This window comes from Mus caroli, chromosome 2 (assembly GCF_900094665.2).
Source record: "Mus caroli chromosome 2, CAROLI_EIJ_v1.1, whole genome shotgun sequence".
In the NCBI taxonomy this organism is placed as follows: domain Eukaryota; kingdom Metazoa; phylum Chordata; class Mammalia; order Rodentia; family Muridae; genus Mus; species Mus caroli.
Window position 1 is genome coordinate 14,748,287 of NC_034571.1, and position 23,640 is coordinate 14,771,926.

The 23,640-nt window shown below is 36.1% G+C and overlaps 1 protein-coding gene across 1 annotated transcript in view; it reads right to left on the reverse strand.

The window, feature by feature from the left end:
* Dnajc1 (DnaJ heat shock protein family (Hsp40) member C1) overlaps positions 1–23,640 on the reverse strand; it is a 157,583-nt gene that overhangs the window by 61,409 nt on the left and 72,534 nt on the right. Inside the window, exons 2-7 of the mRNA XM_021152177.2 lie at positions 23,511–23,612; positions 22,967–23,013; positions 15,422–15,587; positions 14,537–14,634; positions 13,589–13,682; positions 499–589 (exon numbers count right to left, since the gene is read on the reverse strand). Of these exons, the coding sequence (XP_021007836.1) occupies positions 499–589; positions 13,589–13,682; positions 14,537–14,634; positions 15,422–15,587; positions 22,967–23,013; positions 23,511–23,612 (598 nt within the window). The remainder of the gene's footprint in view (positions 1–498; positions 590–13,588; positions 13,683–14,536; positions 14,635–15,421; positions 15,588–22,966; positions 23,014–23,510; positions 23,613–23,640) is intronic.

The following is a 23,640-nucleotide window of genomic DNA, read 5'->3' on the forward strand; positions in this document are numbered from 1 at the left end:
GACCTTCGGAAGAGCAGTAGGGTGCTCTTACCCGCTGAGCCATCTCACCAGCCCATCCTGACTTCTTTTCAATAGACAGATAATTTATTCAGGGCTGTTTATATTTCATCACAATGTTACAAAAGAAACAAAGGCTTCCAAAACAAAACCTAGGCTTTTTTTTCCAGGCTTGTCCACTGCTATAGTACTATTAACACATAATAGTTGGTTATTATTGGCACTAAATATAACTTATAATTTTAGTATTGAAAGAGAATTGGTCTTTGGGGATTCTGAATGGCCCCGCATTTGAAGGTATGTGACTCCAGGTTGGCTCATCTCTCTTGACACTTGACTTTGTATGGCTCAGTAACAGTATTTCCTATGTATAATAAAGGACAAGTGACTCCGTTGGAAAACGGCAAAGAAAACACAGAAAATTCAACTTCTGTTAAAGGAAAATTAGAATCTAATTTTATACGACATTGATAATAAAGTAAAGCAATACTTAGAACTCACTTTGAAGGGTTTCAATTTCAATTCTAGCCAGTGCGTCTTCTTTTTCCTTCAATTTTGTCTCCTTATATTTTGCATAAAACTGCCCAGCATCCTTAAAAAGAAGTTACAAGTAAATTAACATAGGATAAGTTTGCTTTGACAATATGTTCCCTGTAACCTCCTTTTAGAACAATGCACTTATTTTCCACTTAGTCTTTCCTCTGTGTTCCAATGACAAAATGAACAAAGGACCCTGAACAAAACTTCTCTGTAACGTTTCTCTCCTGGAGAACTAAGTCCAAAATGTGCTTGGGTGTACGTTTAAGTAAACTTTTCACATATGGAAAGGAGGGTTTCCTGTCCGATTCACTTTCACTGTGTGATGTCTCCCATCATCAATCATAATACTGTACAGGCAGCAGAAAAGCATATTGACTGAACAAGTATCTAGTGTAGGAATTATGTTACTTTGCCTTACAAAGCACAGTTTTGTGTTATTTCCTCAGCTTCAGATCTCAGCACTACTGAGAATGGAACAATTTAGCTCTGCATGAAAGCTGTCACTCTGCCTTCCTATTACTCTCAGGAAAAACTGTAACATAGTCGTCATAGGAAACTGAAGACACATGCTACATAGACACTCATGTGTAAACATCCAGAGGCTAAAGTCTCAGTGACACACAGGCAAGTCTTCAGCAAGGTACCAAAAGAGTAGGCAGCACAAACTGACCATCCTAGCAACGACTCCTTAATGTAAGTCTCAATACATTCCAGAAATACTAGGCCACACTGTGTTTCCACACCTCTGTCTTTCCTTTGCCCTCAGGTTAAACTATTTTGGTTTTGGTCCCTGCCATTATTTTGACAAACTGCTTATCATGTTAGAGAGCCTGTTCAAATACCACTGCCTTCATCTTCTCCAGAAGAGCAAGACTCTGTACTTAAACACTCATATGTTTGTACCATATTATAATATCAGCTAGAAGATGGGGCACTTGAGACAGAACAAAGATTTGACAGAACAAGCACTCCATAAGTGTTACTGAACTGAACCAAACTGGAATACATGTGAAATCTTACAAAGTAGGAAATGAAAAGGCATGATCTGACTGATGAAGGTTAAGGAAAGAAGTAGGTATCAAAGATACATTTAATGTAATACTTCTGTATGCTAGGATTCCTAGAGAAGATTAATCCCAGGTCTAGGAAACAAAGGCACACCACTACTGAGGTCAGCTGTCACACGTGAATATTCCCACCTCATTTCATTCATGACTGTGAGCAGACAATGGCATCTCATGAGTCTGTCTCGCGGATTATAGAACTCTTCTACCAGATAACAAATTAGGGGAATTATAGAGAGAGTCTTCCTAAAACATTTGATAAATACATAATGAGGATTTAAAAAATTCTTTCAGTTGACTTTCATGTTTCTAATTTCTAGTACAAGCATTCCTTTCAGCCATAGGTCAGCTACACAGCTAGTCAGTCAGTCAGAAGAGCACAGATAGTAATTCACCCAACTTACCCAATTTACTCATCCTCCCATACCAACACATAAATTATACCTACATTTCCTCAGGGTTCTGGGCTAAGGTTTTATGGCCCCTTAACAGTTGCCATCCCCCTCCCCACAAAATTCTCAACCCTAGAGGAGTACTACTTTATAGTAAGTCATATCAGTCATTTATACCTTGGTGTGAATGAATGAATGAGCTTATTAGCTTCTTTCCACAGAGTAGGTTTTAATAGTAGGGAAGAAGAAAAGGCCAGGAAGGCATTGGTTCCTTGAGGGGAGTAGGAAATGTGGCACCATGCAAAAAAAAGAAGGGCACAGATTAGTTATTTATGAGATGAAAGAATATAGATTGAAATATATCATCAGAGTATAAAGTACAATGAGATATAGTGTTTAAGAGGAGAGATTTGATTTTTGAGACAAGATCTTACTAGATAGCCCAGCAAGCCTTGAACTCATGATTCTCCTACTGTAGCTTCAAAGTGCTGGGATTACAGGCATAAATCAACAGAAGAGATTACATTTTGGAGTCTGGCTCCCTATTTTACTGGATAGGAGATATTCAGCAAATGGTTTCTGAGTCAGTTTTCTCATCCATAAGTAAGGTTAAAGTGTCTAACTCAAAGTCTGTTATGAAGAGTAAACATTTTACTATTTAGGGGGCATGTTTGCTGCCCTCTGCACAGTCCAGTCTTCCATGTATTATGGTTCCCTAATCATCTGACATCACTGTATTGTCTACTACAAAGCAAGGCTGAGTTGCTATGCTCCAAACCTCACCAAAGTACCTCCTGTCAAATCCTGCATCTTCTTGCTGCTCTTACTTCTTATTTTTACCATCTTAGTTGCAATGAAAAACCTGTTAACAGGTGGTAACAGCCTCTTCTTAGAGGTCCTGCCAACCTTAAATATTTCTCCACTAAGGTCTCCTCTTCTTGCTATAGCACATAATTTTACCAAGACTCTGCTTTGAAATAGTCATATAGCCACAGATATACATGCCTAAGAGTTGTAAAGTATCAAACACCTAAACCATGTCTAGCTAACTCAGGGTTATTTTGCAAATTTTCTATTTTATTATCTGTTCAGGGCAAAGAACCTTATCTTTCATATGCTCAAGCTGTAAGCTTGTATTTAAACACTCCTGATCTTTTTCAACTTATTCGTACTTTCAAATTACAGTTATAATTTACCTTTTTTCAAGAAACACCGTTTCCCTAACAAGCCTACCATTTCAAATAATTCAACTGTAAGTAGATAATTCTGCTGTTTCAGTTATCCTTGTGCACAGTACAGTGTAACATGCGTAAAGGTCCACTATAATCAGGCACATTCTAAAAGGAGACTGGTTATATGACAGAGAAGCTTGAAATTCTGTCTCCTATGGGACAAGAGGTGCAAAGATTAGAGATAACCTACCAGGAGCATTTTTAACACTCATCAAAGGAATAATAGTATGAATATTTTATAAAGTTCCAGAAATGAAAGTTTCAATTTTGAATACATCTTAAAAAGCGTTTTCTAATAGTAAAAAATAGCTAAAAATAAACTGACTCTGCATGTAGTAGTATCCAAGAAGAGAGCAAGCAGTATTCTTTAAAATATATTTTAAAGAGATTCAAGCATTCAAGAGAATTTGAAAAGACACTGTATTTAACATCTCCCCCCCATCCAACTTCTGTTTTTCTTCAGGTGGTAATCCAAGATAATAGAAATGTTTAGTGGAAAAAAAAAAAAAAACCAAAACAATACTGTTGACTACAAGATAAACTCCAGTTTATTAACACTGGAGGTTAAGGATATTCTATAGATATAAACACCGTATCTATTCTCTTAGCCTTTGTACACTACCCATGAGAAGATAGATTAATAAATGTTTCATGAAAGAACAGCACTAACTCTTTACTGCTCTAAACTGACTAGCTTGGACTCTTTAGTACCGAATCAAAACTATGACATTTACATTCCTCCAGAGTTTGCCTTCTCCAGGAGCTTGTAGTTTTCATGGCTAAAACTTACAACAAAAGCTTTTCCTCTAGAAACAATTTTTCTGAATTAAAATTTCTTTAGGAAATCTGCCTGTACAGATAGCAAACAAAGGACTGGTTTTACTTAAGATTGTGGCAATCTAGAGGATTTATGTTATTAGTGTTTGTATATAATTCTGAAGCATGGGCTACTGAACAAGAATCCACTGAGCAGTTGTATGGATTTAGATTTACCTGATAAATCACCATTAAATACAAGTGTTGTGATTTTTTAAAGGCATGTGAGGATTATTTATGACAAATAACAGTTGTAGGGGCTGGAGAGATGGCTCAGCAGTTAAGAGCACTGACTGTTCTTCCAGAGGTCCTGAGTTCAATTCCCAGCAACCACATGGTGGCTCACAACCATCTGTAATGGGATCAGATGCCCTCTCCTGGTGTGTCTGAAGACAACTAGAGTGTACTCATATAAATAAAATAAATACAACTTTAAAAAGAGGAATATTTCTCCTCTTCACTTGGATGGGCTGCAGGTAGAGGTATGCCATTCAGAAATCAGCTGGTAGAAAAGATCTTGGAAATCTTTGGCTCTTTGTACTTGCCCTAACAAACATGGAAGCCCAAGTTTCAGGAGATCACAGATAGATGATATGAAGGCATAACTGTTCTGAGCCTGAGTGGCATGAGAACTGATTAAGTCCCACTCAGTGGTAGACAAGTGTCTAATTTACAAAAACTGGTCTATTGGATTTTAGGATGATTGGGGCCTTACCAAATTCTATTAGTCTATTGTGACAGCAAGTTTAGTATCTCACATGTATAAAAATGCTTGAGAACAAAAGTGTTTCAGAGTTCTTATTTTTCTATTGGCTACTACACATTCATTTATTTTGTCCTGTTTTGAGCTATGTGCACATACATAATGGAACCCAAATCTAAAGATAAAATTCTCTTATGTTTCACATATACTTTATACCCATAACCAGAAGGTAATTTTATAGACTATTTCTTATTTACATGAAACAAAGTCAGCAGACAATGACTTATGCCATCATGTCAGCACTCAAAAAGTTTTAAATTTTGGAGCATTTTGGATTTCAGATTTTGGATGAGGAATGCTCAAACCTGACACGCAATGGTGCCAATGGGTTGAACACAGCACATTCAATGGGAACTTTTAGTGAGCCTAGTAGAGACTTCATTATAAAGAGAAAAGTGTAGTGAGATGCAATACTTCTGAGGTAAGCAGGATATAGTATGGAGATACTCCACACATCAACCTTTATTTTAGCATTACTGATACAGTAATATTAAAGTAACATTCGGACTTGGCGTGGTTCGTTATGTTTTAGTTTACTTTTACTTCTTTCTAAATACCTCAAAATAAGAACCAATATGAAAAAGCCTAGTCCGGGGGTATAAACAAAGATGGTGGCACCTGCTGCAATGCTCTGTGGAGTCTGAGATGCATGGAGGTTCTGAAGGGTGAAGTAACAGTAGAAAACCGAGTCTGCAGAGCTCACAGTAGTAGCTCTGGAACACCCTACAATGGAGAAAAGGCAAGTCTTTGAGTAGATGCTATTAAAAAGTAGACTCATGAAACTGAAAAGAAAGCTGAAAAAAAGCCAGCCGTGGCAGAGAACAATGGATGAGTCCATACTGTTCGCTGCCTCATCTAGGCTAACAGGCTGCAAGCACAAAGGTCATTCCTGATGAGCCTTAGGGGTGTGAGCACCAATGACAAGGAGATGCGTGATGGCCGGCAGCTCCTACACACACGGGTCAGTACTAACTAGGGCTTGTACTAGGCCCACTAGCACAGCCCACAGCATGGAGCCACTGCTGCAGCCTGTGCTGCTTGCCCTGGCTACAGCCTACAAGCTCAACAGTTGTGCCTGATGAACAGTGGGTCGGCAGATATTGAAGGTTAACAGGTGTGATGCCCTGCCTAGCTGCAACTTCACCCTGACTCCAGGAAATAACAGGGTATCTGAGACAAATCTCCATACCAGTATTTATGGTACTTCAGAAATCAGAAACTTTGAACCAGACCACCACATTGTGGTGGTTTGAATATGCTTGGCCCATGGAAATGGCACTATAAAGAGAGGTGTGGCCTTATTGGAGGAAGTGCGTCACTGTGTGGGTGGGCTTTTCTGAGGCTCCACCCAGTATGAAAGAGAGCTTCCTGTCTGCAGAAGAGTCTCTTGCTGCTGCCTTTGGATCAAGATGTAGAACTCTCAGCTCCTCCAGCACCATGTCTGCCTGGATGCTGCCATGCTTCCCACTATGATGATAGTGGACTGAACCTCTGAAACTGTATGTCACATCAATTAAATGTTGTTCATTTATAAGAATTACCAGCCGGGCGTGGTGGCACACGCCTGTAATCCCAGCACTCGGGAGGCAGAGGCAGGCAGATTTCTGAGTTTGAGGTTTGAGGCCAGCCTGGTCTACAAAGTGAGTTCCAGGACAGCCAGGGCTATACAGAGAAACTCTGTCTCGAAAAACAAAAAACAAAAAACAAAAAACAAAACAAAACAAAAAAAGAATTACCTTGATAATGTTGTTCCTTCACATAAATGAAAACCTATAAAAGACTCATTACAACAAATATTTGCATATAAAGCTGTCTGGGCAAAAACATATATTATGTGACACACTGCAGTCTCCAGTGCCACTTTGATGAATGTATATGTGATGGAGAGATGGGAAGGATGGCAGAACAGAGCAGTGAGTCCACTGTGAGATGTGTAAATACAGAGATACTATGGTGGTGACAGGTACAAGAGAAGGCTGGGTGGCTGGTGGCTGGGGATGAAACATGTCCTTGTGGAGTAAGACCTAGAGAGTAGTATGCAGCAACCTGGAGCTTGAGCAGACTCTGGCCCCAAATAGACTGCCCAGCATCTCAACTGTAGTGGTCCTGAGCAATGATAGGATATCTGAGATGAAGAATGGTTCATTCTCTGGATTGGAAGCCATTGCCTCTAGGGCTATGTTGGTGTTTATGGTCCACTGCTCCAGGCTGTGTTGAAGCTCAAGATTCATGTGGATGTCTGTGGTCTGGACTGCCACTGGAGGTCATGTCAAGATACCCAAGGCTCTTGCTACCACTGGAGGCTAGGTGGACTTCTGTAGTCTGTGCTACTTATTACAGAAGCCTATATTAGTGTCCATAGGCTGTGATGCTGTTGAGGCTAATGTGTGGATCTGTGGTCTTACTGCAGCCAGGGTCTCTGTTGATGTTCATGGCCCATGCTACCACTATAGGCTATGGGGATGTCCATGGTCTGTGCTGCCACCTGAAGCCATGCTGATGTCTTCAGGCCAGGCTGCTACATTGGACCATATTGGTGTTGCTCCAGAGACCATGTTGATGTCCTTGCCCTGTGCTGCCTCCAAGGGCTATGAGGGTGTCTATGACCTCTTGTGTGGTCTATAATGTCACCAGAGACTATGTTGATGTGATTTTGGAGACCCTATAGATGTCCTCGTGGTCCATGCTGTCACCAAAAACCATGGGACACCCACAATCCTGGTGACTATAAAGGGCAAGGAAGCTACTTTTGCAGTAGTGCCTATGACTGCAGATTCTCAGTCGAAAAAGAGGAATGTAGAAGACTTCTGTGGTAATCCCTATCCACAACCAAATCCCCAAAGAACAACCATAAAATCAGCCTAGACAGGAAACCATTGAAGATAACTGTTAAAATTGTGATAAGGATGCAGAAGTGTACCTCTCCACAATTGAGGGCCTCTGACAGAAGTAGTGAAGGCCTTAGTTTTCTTTAAGGGGCTGGATGCTGGGAGTCGTGGGGAGGACCCAAGGGTGGGGGGAGTACTGGGAAGTGACTGTTGTTGGGGTACATGATTTGAAATTCTCAAATAATCAATAAAAACATTATAGTGGGGAACAAAGCAATCTGATAATGTTTTAGAAAAGATAGACATTGACCTAAAGTGGTAGGAATAGGGAGATCTTGGAGTAAGCTATGTGGATGAGCCCTGCAGAGAGCCAGCCACACAAAAGATAAAGGATGTTGCATGTAAGTCTGATTGTCTGACAGCACCAATCCTTTGAAGCTTCCAAATAAACTTTGGTAGGAAAATACTGTAAGCACATTTCTGAAAGCCTGCCAAAAAATTCATAGGTTCTAGCATTTTGTTGTTCCATTCACTTAATGAGACACTCTTAGACTTATATATAACATAAAGAAAAACTTTAAAATTGTACACTTTGTGTAGGAGGTAAAATCCCTTCAAAAAGCTAGAAACGACAGCTTCCTTTGAGATAGTAATAGTGATAAGGATGAAAAACCTAAAAGCTGTTTTTGTGTTTGGTATGAAACAGATGGGAATATAGGAGCCATCTGCTTAACCTAACCCAATATACAAATTACCCTCAACTTTTGGGACATTGAAAAGCAGCATGACCACTCAGAGAAGGTAACAACAGATAGCTTACTTACTGGAAACCTGGTATTGTATTTCTTATATACTAGTATTTATTTGGTTCTGCTTCAACTTTCAATTATAATGTAAACTAGTTGTAGCCTCTGGGCAAATTATTTCACTAATCTGAGTCATAAGTATTTTTCAAGTATAAAATACAGCATCAGTGAGACTATGTATCTAATTAACATTTTTGTTGCTATTTATGTTTTCTACATCTAGTAGCAAAACTACAAAATTCTACTTTGTAGTCTGTCTCTGTATCTCCAAGAACTTGCATGTTATTATGCTGCCCTCCTCCAGCCCCCACTGAGCAAATAGAAATAAGATTTTTGGCTTTTGCTGTGAGATTTTTTTCAGTTTACCTACATCTTTATCTAGCAATGGAGCTTCAGTCTTAAAAACATCAGACTAACTTTCATTTGCTTATATAAACCCAATATCAAGAATGCTTACCTGCGATGCAATTTTCTCCCTTTTTAATTTTTTTTTAATTTTAATTTTTTACTTGTTCACTTTACATCCCCCTCCTGGTCACCACCTCCCACAATTCCTTCCCCCATCTCCCTTACATGCAATTTTAAAAAAACCCTTGGAAATTCTGTAATTCTGACTAGAAGGAGGCCCCTTCAGTTTTCAACAAACTTTAAGAGGCTTCCTGCCTTCCCCAGTCAGCTCTAAGTGCTTTGTTTGCAAGGACTCTAACAAGAGCCTCAGCAGGCAGCAAGCTACTAGAAATGGTTCTAAGAGAAGGCAGCCTCCACACTCTCCACAGTCATGGCTCCAGGAAAGAAGTGTTGCTTCCACAGACAGATAATTCTATAAAGCACCCAAGTAGTCCATGTTCTTAGGCAAGTTTTAAAGGAGCCAGAGTAATACAGTGAAGCTTCTCATCTCTACTCAGCTACTGCTTACATGCAGCCCATAATGCTCACGGGGGAGAAGGATGTACACATTGGAGCCTTCTTTTTTTTTATGCCTTTTTTTAAAGATTTATTTATTATTTATTTTATATGTAAGTACACTGTAGCTGTCTTCAGACACACCAGGAGAGGGAGTCAGATGTCATTAAGGATGGTTGTAAGCCATCATGTGGTTGCTAGGACTTGAACTCAGAACCTTCGGAAGAGCAGTCAGTGCTCTTAACCACTGAGCCATCTCTCCAGCCCCACATTGGAGCCTTCTTAACTGAACATTTAATCATGTTTACATCAGATGGGACTAGACTTTAATGTGATCAATTTAAACTTCAGGAGATATACATCTAAATAAATTGTGTCTATTTCTAAGAAATGTTACATATCAGATAGTAAGCTGATAAAATGAGTTCCCAGAAAACCAAACTCTCCAGTAAGTTGTGGGACTTAAGATCTCTCTTACTTCAGGAAAAATGTGGAAAATATGACTATATTCTTCACTTCCTATGTAAATCGATAACCACTTCCTAAAATACAGAGTCCTAACAGTTAAATTATTGTAGATTTAAATATATCCAACCGCAACACACATAGTGGTTAAAATAAACTAGGTTATAAAGTTAAAGTTACAGATACATAGCACTGATTATATATTACCGACTTCTGCTATTTTCTTGAATACAAAATATGATCAATTAGAAAACACCCCATGGCCAGGGGCACAGCTCAGTGGTAAAATGTGTGTTCTGTTAGATGTAAGACCCTCGTTTCAAGCCACAGAAACATACATGAACGAGAGCGTGAGTGTGCATACATGCACACATGTGTGCCTGTGTGCCTGTGTGTGTGTGTGTGTGTTTGACCCTTAAGATTTTTTTTGGAATTTATATGCTAACTACAATGAGCATAAAAACCCAGCTAGTCAGACTATTAAAGAGCACATACTCTGTCCAAAACTATCATGAAAACAAAAAGCATACTGGCAAGGTGTGGAAGTTGACCTGTGCTGTCTGTTTAATACTACAGTGAAATTATAGGATCAAAAGCATGAAAGCGCTCTTTTGATATAATCCAAGTTCCTCTAATCCCTATCCCATGTCCTTTGCTCATCCTTTTTCTGGGGCTTTTACTTCCCTGAACTCGCTCTGTCCAGCTCTCCAGCCTGCTCAGTGTTGTGCACTACAGTGCCTCCTTTCAATTAACTTTATCCTGTCTAAGTCTTCCTTTCAGATTTGCCATGTAATGTTTATCTGTTAAAAATAACTTGCTAAATGCATATGCCTAAATCTAGAGATTTAGAATATAGTCTTTGAGAATTATGTGAGATCCTCTTTTTTTAAAAAATTGGTTGAAGCCTTTTTCCTCAGCCTTAACACAGTATGATTTTGTAGGAAAATCTATATCTATGAAATTGTCTTTGTATAACTGAGTACAAAGTGGTCACTTCTACATTAAAGGTTCATTCATTTTCCATGACTCCGTTCAGGTGGTCCCTGTTGAGTTTTCCTTATCATACTAAATACATACAACTTAAACTTTGAACAGCTGCAGACACCACTGGATACTACATACTTGAAGCTTAAGTAACCTATTGATTTACCTGTACTCATGTGCTATAACTGGCAAATCCTAGAAGACATGTACATTTCCAGTGCCCCTGTTATGCCTCATTTTTATATGTTTTTTAAACATATTTTTGTTGAATTGGATGACTTAATTTTCAGAAAATGATCAAAAGAAAATCTAGCCATCAAAATTTCACATCACCATTCTCACAGGAAAGAATTTAGACAAGCTAAGCAAGCAGTAAGAACTTCCTCAGGAATCTCTGATGCTAAACAACAAAAGAGAACTCAAGAGCAAAAGCTGAGCAAAATGCCACTGTTCCAAATTCTGCTGGAAATATATATATATATATATGTAAAGCATAGTGACACAGTCAGTGTCTAGAAGATGACTGGGGAGGAAGTTATGGAGAAAAGTTGTCATGACAACACGTGGTATGAATTCTACTTCTGTGACATTCACTGGCTGGAAGCCTCAAATCTCCATGTTCAGAGACTATGCAGCTCAACTGTAATTAACATTTCAGGAAAATTCACGTGTTTCACACCAGAAGAAAAGTTTTCTCCAATGATAACTACTTAACTAACTTACTCATAGGGGTTTTGTAAAATCTTAGTTCTTTGTGAGTTATACTTGGTATTATGATCCAAAAATATTGTGTAAGAAAGATGAAATCAGCACTGTTTCTATGAAAACACTTTTAATGCTTTGGAATGCTTAATATGCTGTATCTAGACATGAAAAACTAGAGGGAAATCATAAAAATATGTAAGAACTGTACACTTATACTCATTCACAAGGATCCAGCTTTTGGCTTCTCTTTAAAGAAATCAAGATGAAAACCCTCCACTAAAGAAAGAATGACTATGTAAGAAAGGAGGGCAGTGACTACTAAGGAGTCGGTGCCCATGTAAATGGTAAATCATGAATCTATATTACTGAGTACTGAAGAAGTATAGAGAACTTGCCTAAAAATTGAGGTTGTGTGTCTGTCTGTCTGTCTGTCTGTGTGTATACCTTATTTAAGAACATCTCTACAGATATCCCAGTGACATCAGTTAGCATGTATAGTCAACAGTATTATGTTTTATGGATAATGATAGGAAACAAGAAGTCAGACCATATATAATTCTAAAAGCAACTATTTAGCACTTTACTGATACCTTCCATGAACTAATATTTTCTTCTTTTCAGAGAAACTGAGCATGTGTGTGCATGCACATGCTTGTATCATGATGCATGTGCGGATGGCCAGAAGACAGCTACATGGAGTTGGTTCTCTCCCTTCACCTTTACATGACTCCATGAAAGAAACAGGCCTATTCAGTTTTCTACCAGATGAGCATCTCCAAGACCCTAATGTTTTTAATATGAAGCACTTTCACTATTACAATAATTATATTGTTAGTGATGGCCAGAAAAACTAATTGTAAGCTCCTCAAAAAATTTAAAATATTAAGCATTAGGGAAAAAGGAAAATAACCTCATTTCTTTCTTAGATTGCTTATCAGTAAGAAGTGATCGGAGCAAAATGCCAAACTTAAGCTTTTATAGGTTTGGTTGTAAAAGCTGAAAGGCAAATGGATCCACATTCAAAGTTAAAACTTTAAAACTCAAACTGATCAAAAGTTAAGGAGTGCTGAGTTTCCAGAGAGCCCAAAAGGTTGTTTGTAAAACTTTATAATAAAGCAAAACTAGAGTTAATGTGTTACATGGAAACCAGAAGCATATACTTTAAAGTAAATTGTCAATCTAAATCACCATATTCAACTTCTAGTTTGGCAAACTATGCTACCTACTAATTAGATATGTTAATAATTCATTCAACTAAGTACAATTTGTTTTAAGTATCACAGATTAACATTACAAATGAAGTCATTAAGATGGATGTGTCATATGATATTCATAATCAAACTTCTCTATACTCTAGATTGACTCCTGCAAAGGTTCTAAAGTTAAAAAAAATTTAAACATTTTTCTGTCACATGTTCTCATAAATATACAGTTTGGTAAATATAGTTTTCCCCTCTCTTATTAACAGTTACTGACATAGTATAAAACATTTGAACACTTTCCCAAATTTCAAGCTGGGTATAGTAACCAAAATTAGCAAAAGAATAATTTCATAAAATATGTCTGGTGTCCTAAATACAAAGAGAAAAGTAAAACTTCCATATATATCCTACTTTCTTATTGTCTAATCAGGGCTAACCTGAAACAAAAATTCTGATTACTGGGTAGAAAAAAAGAATGTCCCCACTCTCCTTAAAGTTGCAAATAAAATATAATATATATTTTTGTGTAAATGTTCATGTCAAGATTTTTCTTTTTAGTGTATTTAAGGGCTAATAAAATAGTGAACAAGTTAATTAAATCATGTTCCTTTTTACTAGTTATGCCTATAAGTGTAACAGCAGACTAAACTCTGATTGCTTTTATAAAGTATCCTATTTCCAGGGTCAACACTTCAATAAACAAAATAAGAGATAATTATAGAAACAGGTGCCTAAGTAGTCTCAGAGCAATTTTAAGTTAGGGTTAACTTATTTGACTGATATTATGAAGCATATACTATTGACATTCAATCAACAGACATGGTAATAAATTTTTGGACGAATAATTAGAAATGAAAACATCTAACATTCTATGAAAGAAGGACATTTTACCTGGATTAGATGAGGCAATGCTTTTAGTGTAAGGCAAAACCAAATTCCCAGTTTGCATGGAAGCAAATCATGCCATTGTGGTTTTATAAGCAATCTAAAAGTGGGAAGAAACTCAAGTAACAAATCAAAAAAATAAACAACGTTGAGGAACAAAATATTTTAGCCAATTAAGAAATGTTTTATACATGTCAATTTCATCTGAAAGTGAAGTTTTCAATGACACATTTATGACAGTCGTAAGTTAGTCCACTATGGTTTGGTGCACTATGAAGTGCAAGAGTTGAAAACATGATGTAGATGAAAAGCATAAGAATCAAACCTATACAATTTTGAGGAAAGGTTTCAATCAAATTACAAAGATTAAAAACGAGTCACTGGAGAGGAGGAGCTGGAGGTGAACTTGCTCAAAATGCATTATTGGCATATATAGAATTATCAGTTAAGAAATACTTAACAAACAACAACAAAAAGCCAAAGCCCCTCCCCTTTTAATCTGGGCTTTCATCACTTCTACAAAATGAATTCTTAAACCTTATGATTGCTTCAGGTATAAAAGAGTAGCCACCATCAAAGTGTTCCCAAGTGCTGACAGGTAATAACCAAGGTGGCATAAAAGTGAATGACATCTGCAGTGTGCTGAAGCAGCGCTCACTGACGGCACCCAGCGAGGACAGCACAAAGGCTCGCGTGGGTGTCATTGACTTCCTCTGTACTTACGGCCAATTCTGAACAGAGAAACATTATTTCTACTAGCATTCTGTATCTAAAGTTCAGCACAAAAACTTTGAACTACACGACTTTGAGAGACTGATATTTAGATAGATAAGAATACTTTATCTGGAAATTATGGCACATCTGTGTCTGTGAGCTTAGGACAGATGTGCCAGCGTATCTCAAGTGGGCACAAATGGAATAGAGCCATACCACACACCATTTGTGCATGCCTACCTTTCGTTCTTTTCAGAAGCACCAAGTTTTGCTGCGTCCACACTCTTGCTTCCTGTCTTCTTCTTCCTTTCTCTCTTTTTTCTACCGAGCAGTTCATCCTTACCGTGAAAAGAATGACAGTGACTGACTATCTTTAACATGTACACCTCACATGCTATAAAGAGTCTTTCTCAAAGAGAAAACACTGGAAGACCATTTATGCAAATGTATGTAGGGTCCAACACGATCAAGTAAAATCATCAATCTTTCATAATAAGTGTTGCCATGGTATCTGGCCTCATAGACACATGAGATTCAGCATTGTCAGTCATGTGCATCTCCATAGCAACCAAAGTTTTCTAAGAAAAGAAAGCACTCAGCTTACTTTTTATTATTCATGCACCTTTAATGGTGCTACTTTAAAAAGGAGTAAGTAAATGATAATTCATGAATGTTTATAAACATTTAATTATTTATAGCATATAAATAAAAATTCTTAGCATATTAGACTGAGAAAGTGAAAAAATGGTTTAACAAAATGATCTCTGAAGTTATATGTTCATTTTAATTTCACTTTATGTTTTTAAAGTAATGACACTATATAAGAAACCTGTGACAAAAATTTCTCAAGTAATTACATAAAAAATTCTACTTAGTAGGATATAGCTCAATTTGACAAAGTTTTATTACAAATTCAAATGCAGGTTTTTTTTTTTAAAGAAAGATTTTTTTTAATGTGTTTTCCTTGCCATAAAAATCAATCAAACAGTAACTAGTGACAGTACAACTCTTAAAATACAGAGAACATGTAGAAAAACAGAAATTTCCATCGCGTGAGAAGTAAATGTCTGGAATTCTGTATGAAATAAAGGAGGCTAGGCCATTTGATGTTTCTCCAATACTTACCAGTTGCTTTTCCAGGTAGATGGACCAAACCACGGCATAGTGACCCACTGTGAGAATAATGAACAAGAGCAATGCCAGCTCAGCATTGCTCATTTTTCTCACTCGCCTGTAGTAGAATACAGGCTGTCGCCAATCTGGAAGTCCATTGATCAGAACATCATCATACCTGTGGTAGCAAATATAACAGTTTTTCATGGAGATTTAAGATAATGCAAAATCTTCCATGGGTGTTTTGTCCCCTATTCTAAGAAGGATTGAAGTATCCACACTTTGGTCTTCCTTCTTCTGGAGTTTCATGTGTTTTGCAAATTGCATTTTGGGTATTCTAAGTTTCTGGGCTAAAGTTTGGAGCTGAAACGGAAAGAAGGACCATCTAGAGACTGCCCCACCCGGGGATTCATCCCATAAACAACCACTAAACCCAGACACTATTGCATATGCCAACAAGATTTTGCTGAAAGGACCCTGATATAGCTGTCTCTTGTAAAGCTCTGCCAGTGCCTGGCAAATACAGAAGTAGATGCTCACAGTCATCTATAGGATGGAACACAGGGTACCCAATGGAGGAGCTAGAGAAAGTACCCAAGGAGCTGAAGGGGTCTGCAACCCTACAGGAGGAACAACAATATGAACTAACCAGTACCCCCAGAGCTCATGTCTCTAGCTGCATATGTAGCAGAGGACGGCCTAGTTGGCCATCACTGGGAGGAGAGGCCCTTAGTCTTGTGGAGATTATATGCCTCAGTACAGGGGAACACCAAGGCCAAGAAGTGGGAATGAGTGAACTAAGGAGCAGGGCAGGGGGAGGGAATGTGGGACTTTTGGAGATGAAACTAGGAAAGGGGATAGCATTTGAAATGTAATCAAGAAAATATCTAATAAAAAAAAGATAATACAAAACCAAAGCAAAGCTAAAACTTCATTTACATCTATATTCAAAATGAAAAAGAATAAAATTTATCTCATAGACTTAACAACTGTGTAGTTTATCAGCATCACAATTCCTAGTAATCAAAGCATGATTATGTAGCTTCAGTAACAAAGTCTTCAGGAAGGCCCGAAGTAGTAATACACTACACCTAGATATTTACAGCATCCAGTCAGATGCCTCCGAGATTGACATGATATAGCTGTCTACACTGTCTGCAGAAAATTCTCTAGCACAGAATCAGCAACAAAAGGTAGGCTCTAACGGTGGAAAAAATAAATCAAGCCAGAGCAATCTGGATTACATGTTATGTGAATGAATTATACACTAACTGAATCAAACTCAGGACATATTTTTCTGATCCACCCTTGTATTTACCCTCTTGATAATGGTAGTTGAATGTTGGAGTATCTATCCACATTATTTTATTAAAGGTTCTTTTTCTTTAAATAATCTATTTTTATTTTATATGCATTGGTGTTTTGACTGCATGCATGTCTGTGTGAGGGTGTCAGATCGCCCAGAACAGGAGTTACAGGCAGTTGTGAGCCACCATGTGGATGCTGGGAATTGAACCCAGGTCCTCTAGAAGAGGACTCAGTGCTCTTATCTGCTGAGCCATCTCTCCAACTCCCTATTAAGGTTTCTTAATGACATAAATAAAATGGTGCCTTAAGATTTTACAGAGCTCATGTTCCTTTAAGAACAAATAGATCTCAAATTAGAGAAGGACATGAAAACAACAAATGCATGTCAGAGTTCACAATAAAACTGCTTATTTGTAAACACTTAAGTAGCAATTTCCTCATTTGTGGCTTTTGCTGGAAGGGAAGAGCTTCAAAACATAACAGCTTTCCTTATAATAGATTTCAATCATCATTCTTGGTACTATCAAGCTAAAAGAATTGTTTTAAAATAAAAATTCAACTGAACTTAAATTTATCTGTCAGTTATTGAGCAAATATTTTTAAGGTTAAAAATAAGAAGTAACATTTATAATTGTGAGACTCAAAATGGTCACACGCACTGTATGTTCAATACACACAACCTGTTAATCTTAATTGAACACAACTCATTAAATATTCTAATCACACTATTTCCAGAATTAAACCTCCACTGAAAGGCCTAATTTGGTGCAACACATTGACCAAAATATTTTAATTAAAAATATTCTGAGTTAGTTGCAGGCCTAATTACAGGACTAGAAATAGGACCTATATTGTCAGGCAGGTCAGGAGAGCTCAGTAGTAGGTTTTTCTCAAGTAAATTGACCGATCTAGGAATAATAGCCCAGCTGCTAAACTGCCAGTCTTGACATGTAAATCAATTTAAATGCAACAACCGCAGTAGCTACTTTGACAGTTATTAAATTGATACCTTGGAGATATGCTAAAAATATAAAGCACAGGGTTTATTATAGAAAATTTCTGTTTTTTTAAGTAAAAAATACCCACTGATTATTAATATAAAATATAATTTATTAGCTAATCTTTAAAAACTTGTCTTTTAAATCTACTTTAATTATTAATACTACTATATCTGAGTATCCAAGTAGTAAAAGGTTATTTACAAAAGTCAAATTACAATATGGTTTTGTGGTGGCAGGGCTAGGCAAAATTGTATATTAAGTATTTTTTTTTTCAGAGAATTTCTTAAACATTAACTTCAAGATGTAACATTATGACTTCCTAGAAAATGTATTTCTGTCTGCAGGATTTTATGTTTAAATCTATCTTTTACAAACTGGCTAATTTAGACCCAGGTAAAAAAGATCCCAGCACTCAAGTGAGGTCCAGTGAACATTAGGTCTCACATTTATTCTAAGTTCTATTCTACATCAGATTTCTTGAGGAAAAATAAAAGTGAATGAACAAACATTAGTTTCAGAAATGTCCACTGAAATAACTTCTAAAACGTATGTTTATCAATAAAAAGTATTTGAGGTTATGGAGTTGACTCCTTATTAGCATTTATACAAATACTAAACCTATATTGGATCTAAACACTACAGGAAGAAAATACAATTACACTCAAAACTAAGACTCTTCTATCAAAGATTTCATCGCTACCACTGGGAAAAGCTATTATTTTTATATCAACATATGAACTGTATTTAGTATACAACCAAATACAAATGAATGGGCCACGTGAAATGCATATATTTACTTGACTGTGCTTGCTACTCTGAAGAACAGTGTCCAGGGATTAAGCATACAGTCAATGCTCTATTGATTTTCCCACAATGAACATTATGGCTCACAAAACTGGCCGTTTGAAGGGAAGATAGCTTCTATTATAGGTCACTTTTTAAAACATATGTTGTTAAAAGATAAATTACTACCTTCCTGATGGGACACTGAAAAGACAAATATACTTCTTAAAATATCCACAGATACAAGGTATTTAACAACAACAAAAAAGTGTCTATCACTTTACTATGTGTTTCTATATTTAAATACATACACTTAAATGCTCTGTAGCTGAGATGGATACAAACTATTCTTAAGCCTGCATTAAAGCCGGATTAAGAATGTATGAATGTATATATGATACAAGTTAGTCAGAAACAAAATCTCTACCATAAAAAATCACTAACACACCCAAATAAAAACTGACATGGAATTATAAAGGCATCTTCTTGGAATTTAAAGCACTAATTGACATGAGGCCTAATGTACATTTGCTTTATTTAGTTTTCTTACTATACATGATAAACATAAAATAACAGTGGCTCAGACATTAGTGAGTTCCACACTAGAATTGAAATTCATCATACACCTGCCTGTTAGAAATACTGGAGAACCAACTTAAAATAATCTTAAACTACAAGCAGAGAACATTTACATTGGATTAGCAATTAGCAATATAAACAGTAAAATAGAAACAAAGTCAAAATGAAAATCTTAAAAAGTAAAACATGAATAAATTATTCTAGCATATGTTAAAATTACTATCCTACAGAATTTGTTAAAATGTTTCTATTCTGCAGAATTAAAATTTTTAGTTTAAAAATAACATAGTTTTCATTTAGGTCAGATTTTAAACCTTCTAGTAAAAATCATTAATACAGAGATTATATAAGCAAGAAACAATACTAAATTAGCTGATCTCTGTGTGTGTGGCAAATCTACCATAATACATAGCATTTTATATAATGTATATGTGCCTTACAACTTCATTTAAAGAAAGTCCTAAGTTAGATTTCTTATTCTCAGATTTGAACAGATCTATAATGAACTTTAAAGTAATTTGTAATTTATAAAAGTTTTAATAAATTAAAGTTAATATCACATCTTAAAAAGTATTTGTTTTTCTTTAAATAGATATCTTTTCACACAATTAAGATACATGTTTAACTATGACCTCCCAAAAGTTATAATGCCTTCAGTCAAATAGCATATTATGTTATCAATTTAAAAGTATTTGTATGAGACATGATTTTCTTTGGTAAACTAAAAAATGTCTAAGGCTTAAAAAATGTAGTAATATAACAGACAAAGGAAAATTTAAGTTACAGAATTAGATTAATAGAAATACTAGTTTGTCAGGTGTGTGGGCACACAGCTTTAATCCCAGTACTTGGTAGGAAGAGAGTTTAAGGCCAGTCTGAGCTACATAAAAAGACTCTGTCTCAAAACCTCCTCTTCCCCCAAAAAGGACCTCCCCCCCCAAAAAAAAGAAAAAGAGGAAAAATACTTGTTAAAATTTATAATAGTTTTAAAGCACAACTACACAGGCTAATATTATCTAAGTATAATATAATACACAGGTAGTAAGTAGTTTTCAAAACTATGTAAAACCTTAGGAACCTTGTATAGAAATTCATTTTGGATCATAGGCTGCTAATCCTTCAAATGAGTACAATTGCTATGGAATTTAGGTAAGAATTCTGTGCTAGGATTCCTTTCATTCACCAGGAAAATCTGTTATTTTCAAGTTATAATCCATGCCTTTGAGGAGTGGGGAAGTTAAGGTTTCCAAATGTTCTTCTAGGAATTTGTTCTATCTAAGAAATGAAACTTAGGTCTATAAAAGAATTTTATGCTAATGTTTACAGCATCTTCTACGCAAAGTGCTAAAAGCCAGAGGTCCATCAAATGATGAATGGATAAACAAAAATATCCTCACAATGGAATAGTATTCAGTAATAACACTAAGGCATTAGGATGTAGTGTAGTATGAATAAACTTAAAAGCATGCAATGCTAAATGAAAGGAATCAGATGCAAAGGACTAGGCACTGCGGGATCCTGTCACTATGAAACGAACAGAACAGACAAACTGATAAAACACACGGAACAGACCTCTGATTATCTAGGAATGGAACTCAGAGCAGGAATTGCCTATAAATGGGCTTGGGATACATTCTTTTTGAGGATGAAAATGTTTAAAGACTGGGTTGTGGGAAGAATATGCTGAGGTCCATACAGTTATTACACACTTACAGTGGCGGTTTTCATAAGATGCAATTTACATCTAATTTATACCATTACAAAACAAAATAAAACATATCATTTTCTGAAGAAAAAAAGTTATTCCATTTGTTAACTTATTATTGCATTGTTATTCCCTTTCTCACAAAAATATAAGCAATTTATCTAATTTCAATAAAAATATAATTACATCTCTGGAGAAAAACACAGAAAACACTTCTAAGATAACTTACCAAACTACATGCCTAGGTTATAAACTTAAAGCACTTGCTCAAGGAATATTTATAAAGAATTGTATGGGCAAAATTTAGCAAGGGCAGTATGAGATGGTGTCAGAAGACAGGGCTGACTACTCTTTCCCTTTTAAGGAACCGAGACTCTCAAACTGAAAATATCTGCAGACATGTCTTTCTCCTGTGTCTAAATAGTCGCAGGTCATCTGGCCTCAGGCACAAGCTTTAGAAAAGTTATTCTCAACTTGATGAGTTAAGTCTTTTGCCTCAAGGAAAACCAGTTACAAAAGAGTTCCTTGTGCCTCAAGGGGTATAAATACTACACATGTTTTGTAACTGTCAGGTCGGGTTTTTTTTTTTTCCCTCTGCTAACACGAAAGTAAATGCAGAGGGAACTATTCCTAAAGAGATTATGTCAGAGGAGTCTATATTAACACAGAAACAATGAATAGGTAAGAAGTGATTTGCTGTGAAAAGACAGAAATGATTTTTTAGTTAGAAGAAGTTATCACAAAATTTACTGACTTCTAAGATAACAACCAGCAAAAAAGATAAAATTTGATGGCAAAGATGTTGGAAGAATAAAGCAAGCTATCTTTACAACACATTCTTGATGTGTGAGACAAAACTAGCTGTTCCCTAAAAGGAATCTACTAGAATAAATGTACAGAGCTTCTTTCAACAAGATAGATAACCTAAACTAGAGGAAATGCCTGGACCAATTCTAGTCCTTGTTAAAAAGCAAAGAGCTTCAAGATAGTATTTGAATCCCATATTTCAACCTGACCAACTGGGATATTCAAATTAAACAGTTATGACCAGAACCAGGAAAGGCAGCTAATATTTTAGTACACAGAATTATTCCAGACAATATATTTGAAGAAAAACTCAGAATCTCTCACTGTGTAGTTCTGAATTTTGTCTATAAGATTGGCTACCCACAAACAAACCAGATATTTAGACTTGCTTAAATCTCAAATGTGCATTTATTTAAGACAACACAGTCAAATTTCCAATGTTGTCCACTATTGTCTCATAAAATCAACCTGTTGAACTCCAACCTGCATTATTACTGCTTGTTCTTTAAAGACTAACAAGTTCAAAATGAAACAAACATACAAACACAAAAAACAAAAGTTTATTTCGCCTGCAATGATTTTTGTGTGTATATGAGAAACTTTTGTTTTAATTAACCATATATGTCTCAAAAGATAATTTAAAGTGTTTCTTTCTATGAGTATGATTTTAAAATCTCCAAAGACTTTGCAACAGGATAGACATTCCACACATTCTACAGCACAGGAAAGACCTCTGTAAGTCACAGGCACTATAAACCACCTTGCGAGTACATCTATTACTGCTCTTCTGAAAAGGGCAGAGACATGTCTGAGTGAGGGACTGCCTCTTGTCTAAGGTTACCAGATACAATCACTGTAGTAGACATAGGAAAGAAGTCTAAACAAACAAGAAAAAAGGGGCAATTATCTTTTACTTCTATCTTCTAACAGTTTATCACCTGGGTTATCTGGAGGTGAAGAAACATCAGGAAAGTACACATAAGGGATTACTAAAATGATAACCTCAAACACTTAAGAAGGGGGTCTGGGAATAGTGGGTCCACCAAATACATGGGGGCTATTTATCATATACTGTCAAGAGTGGGTATTTGGTTAAAATCAAAAACTGGCTGTTTCCCAGGGCATAACCCATGGTAAAAGTCTTTTTTACTGAAGCCATACTTGCTAAATTTATGACTCATGATCCTAATCTGTAAGTACTAAATCACTCTAGGGAATATGTTCAAAAGAAATGAGTTCTGCTCTACAAAAGCATGTAAAACAATGCATTTCTTGGAAGAAACAAACAAAGTCTAACTTAAACAGGACTTAATTCTTTCCTTTTAAAGGCATGAAACTTTGCCCATTCAAATTCAAAAACACAAATGCACTCACCTCTGCCTTCTTTCATCATCCTTTAAAACTTCATAAATGGCCACCAACTAAAATAAAAGCATTACTTTAAAATAAAAATACTTATAACTGTAAGAAATCACATAGGAGGATGAAAGCTCTATAAAGCACATGCAGAAAACCCCATGTGCCCATCTATGCAATAAATAGTAAAATTCCAACTATAAGTAACATTTTGTGTTTTTTGGAAGCATATTAGATGTTTAAAGACTGTTTGATATAAAAATGAATTTTTGTGAAAGGTGTAAAAGTAATAGTAATAGTAAATATTAAAATATTTTAAGAATAATAGCATAATTTAGACAAGAAAATTATGAGAGCATGACTTTCCAAAAACTAAGAAACTCTAAATGACACATGTTGGTAAAACAGTATTCCATTAAAAAAAAATCTAAATGTTATATATTTAAGCTACTTCATGTTCAAACGAAAATATTCCACATGTAAGTTAATATTTCTAACATAAGCATATTAGTTAATACAACTGTCATATATTTATATATAAATAAAACTGCATTTCACTTACTTGTCTAAACTGAGTTTCTGCATTTTCATCTTTATTCTTGTCTGGATGTAAGGTTAGTGAAAGCTTACGATATGCTTTTCTGATGTCTGCAGATGAAGCATCCTGGGTTGGGAGGGGGAGGGGAAAATAC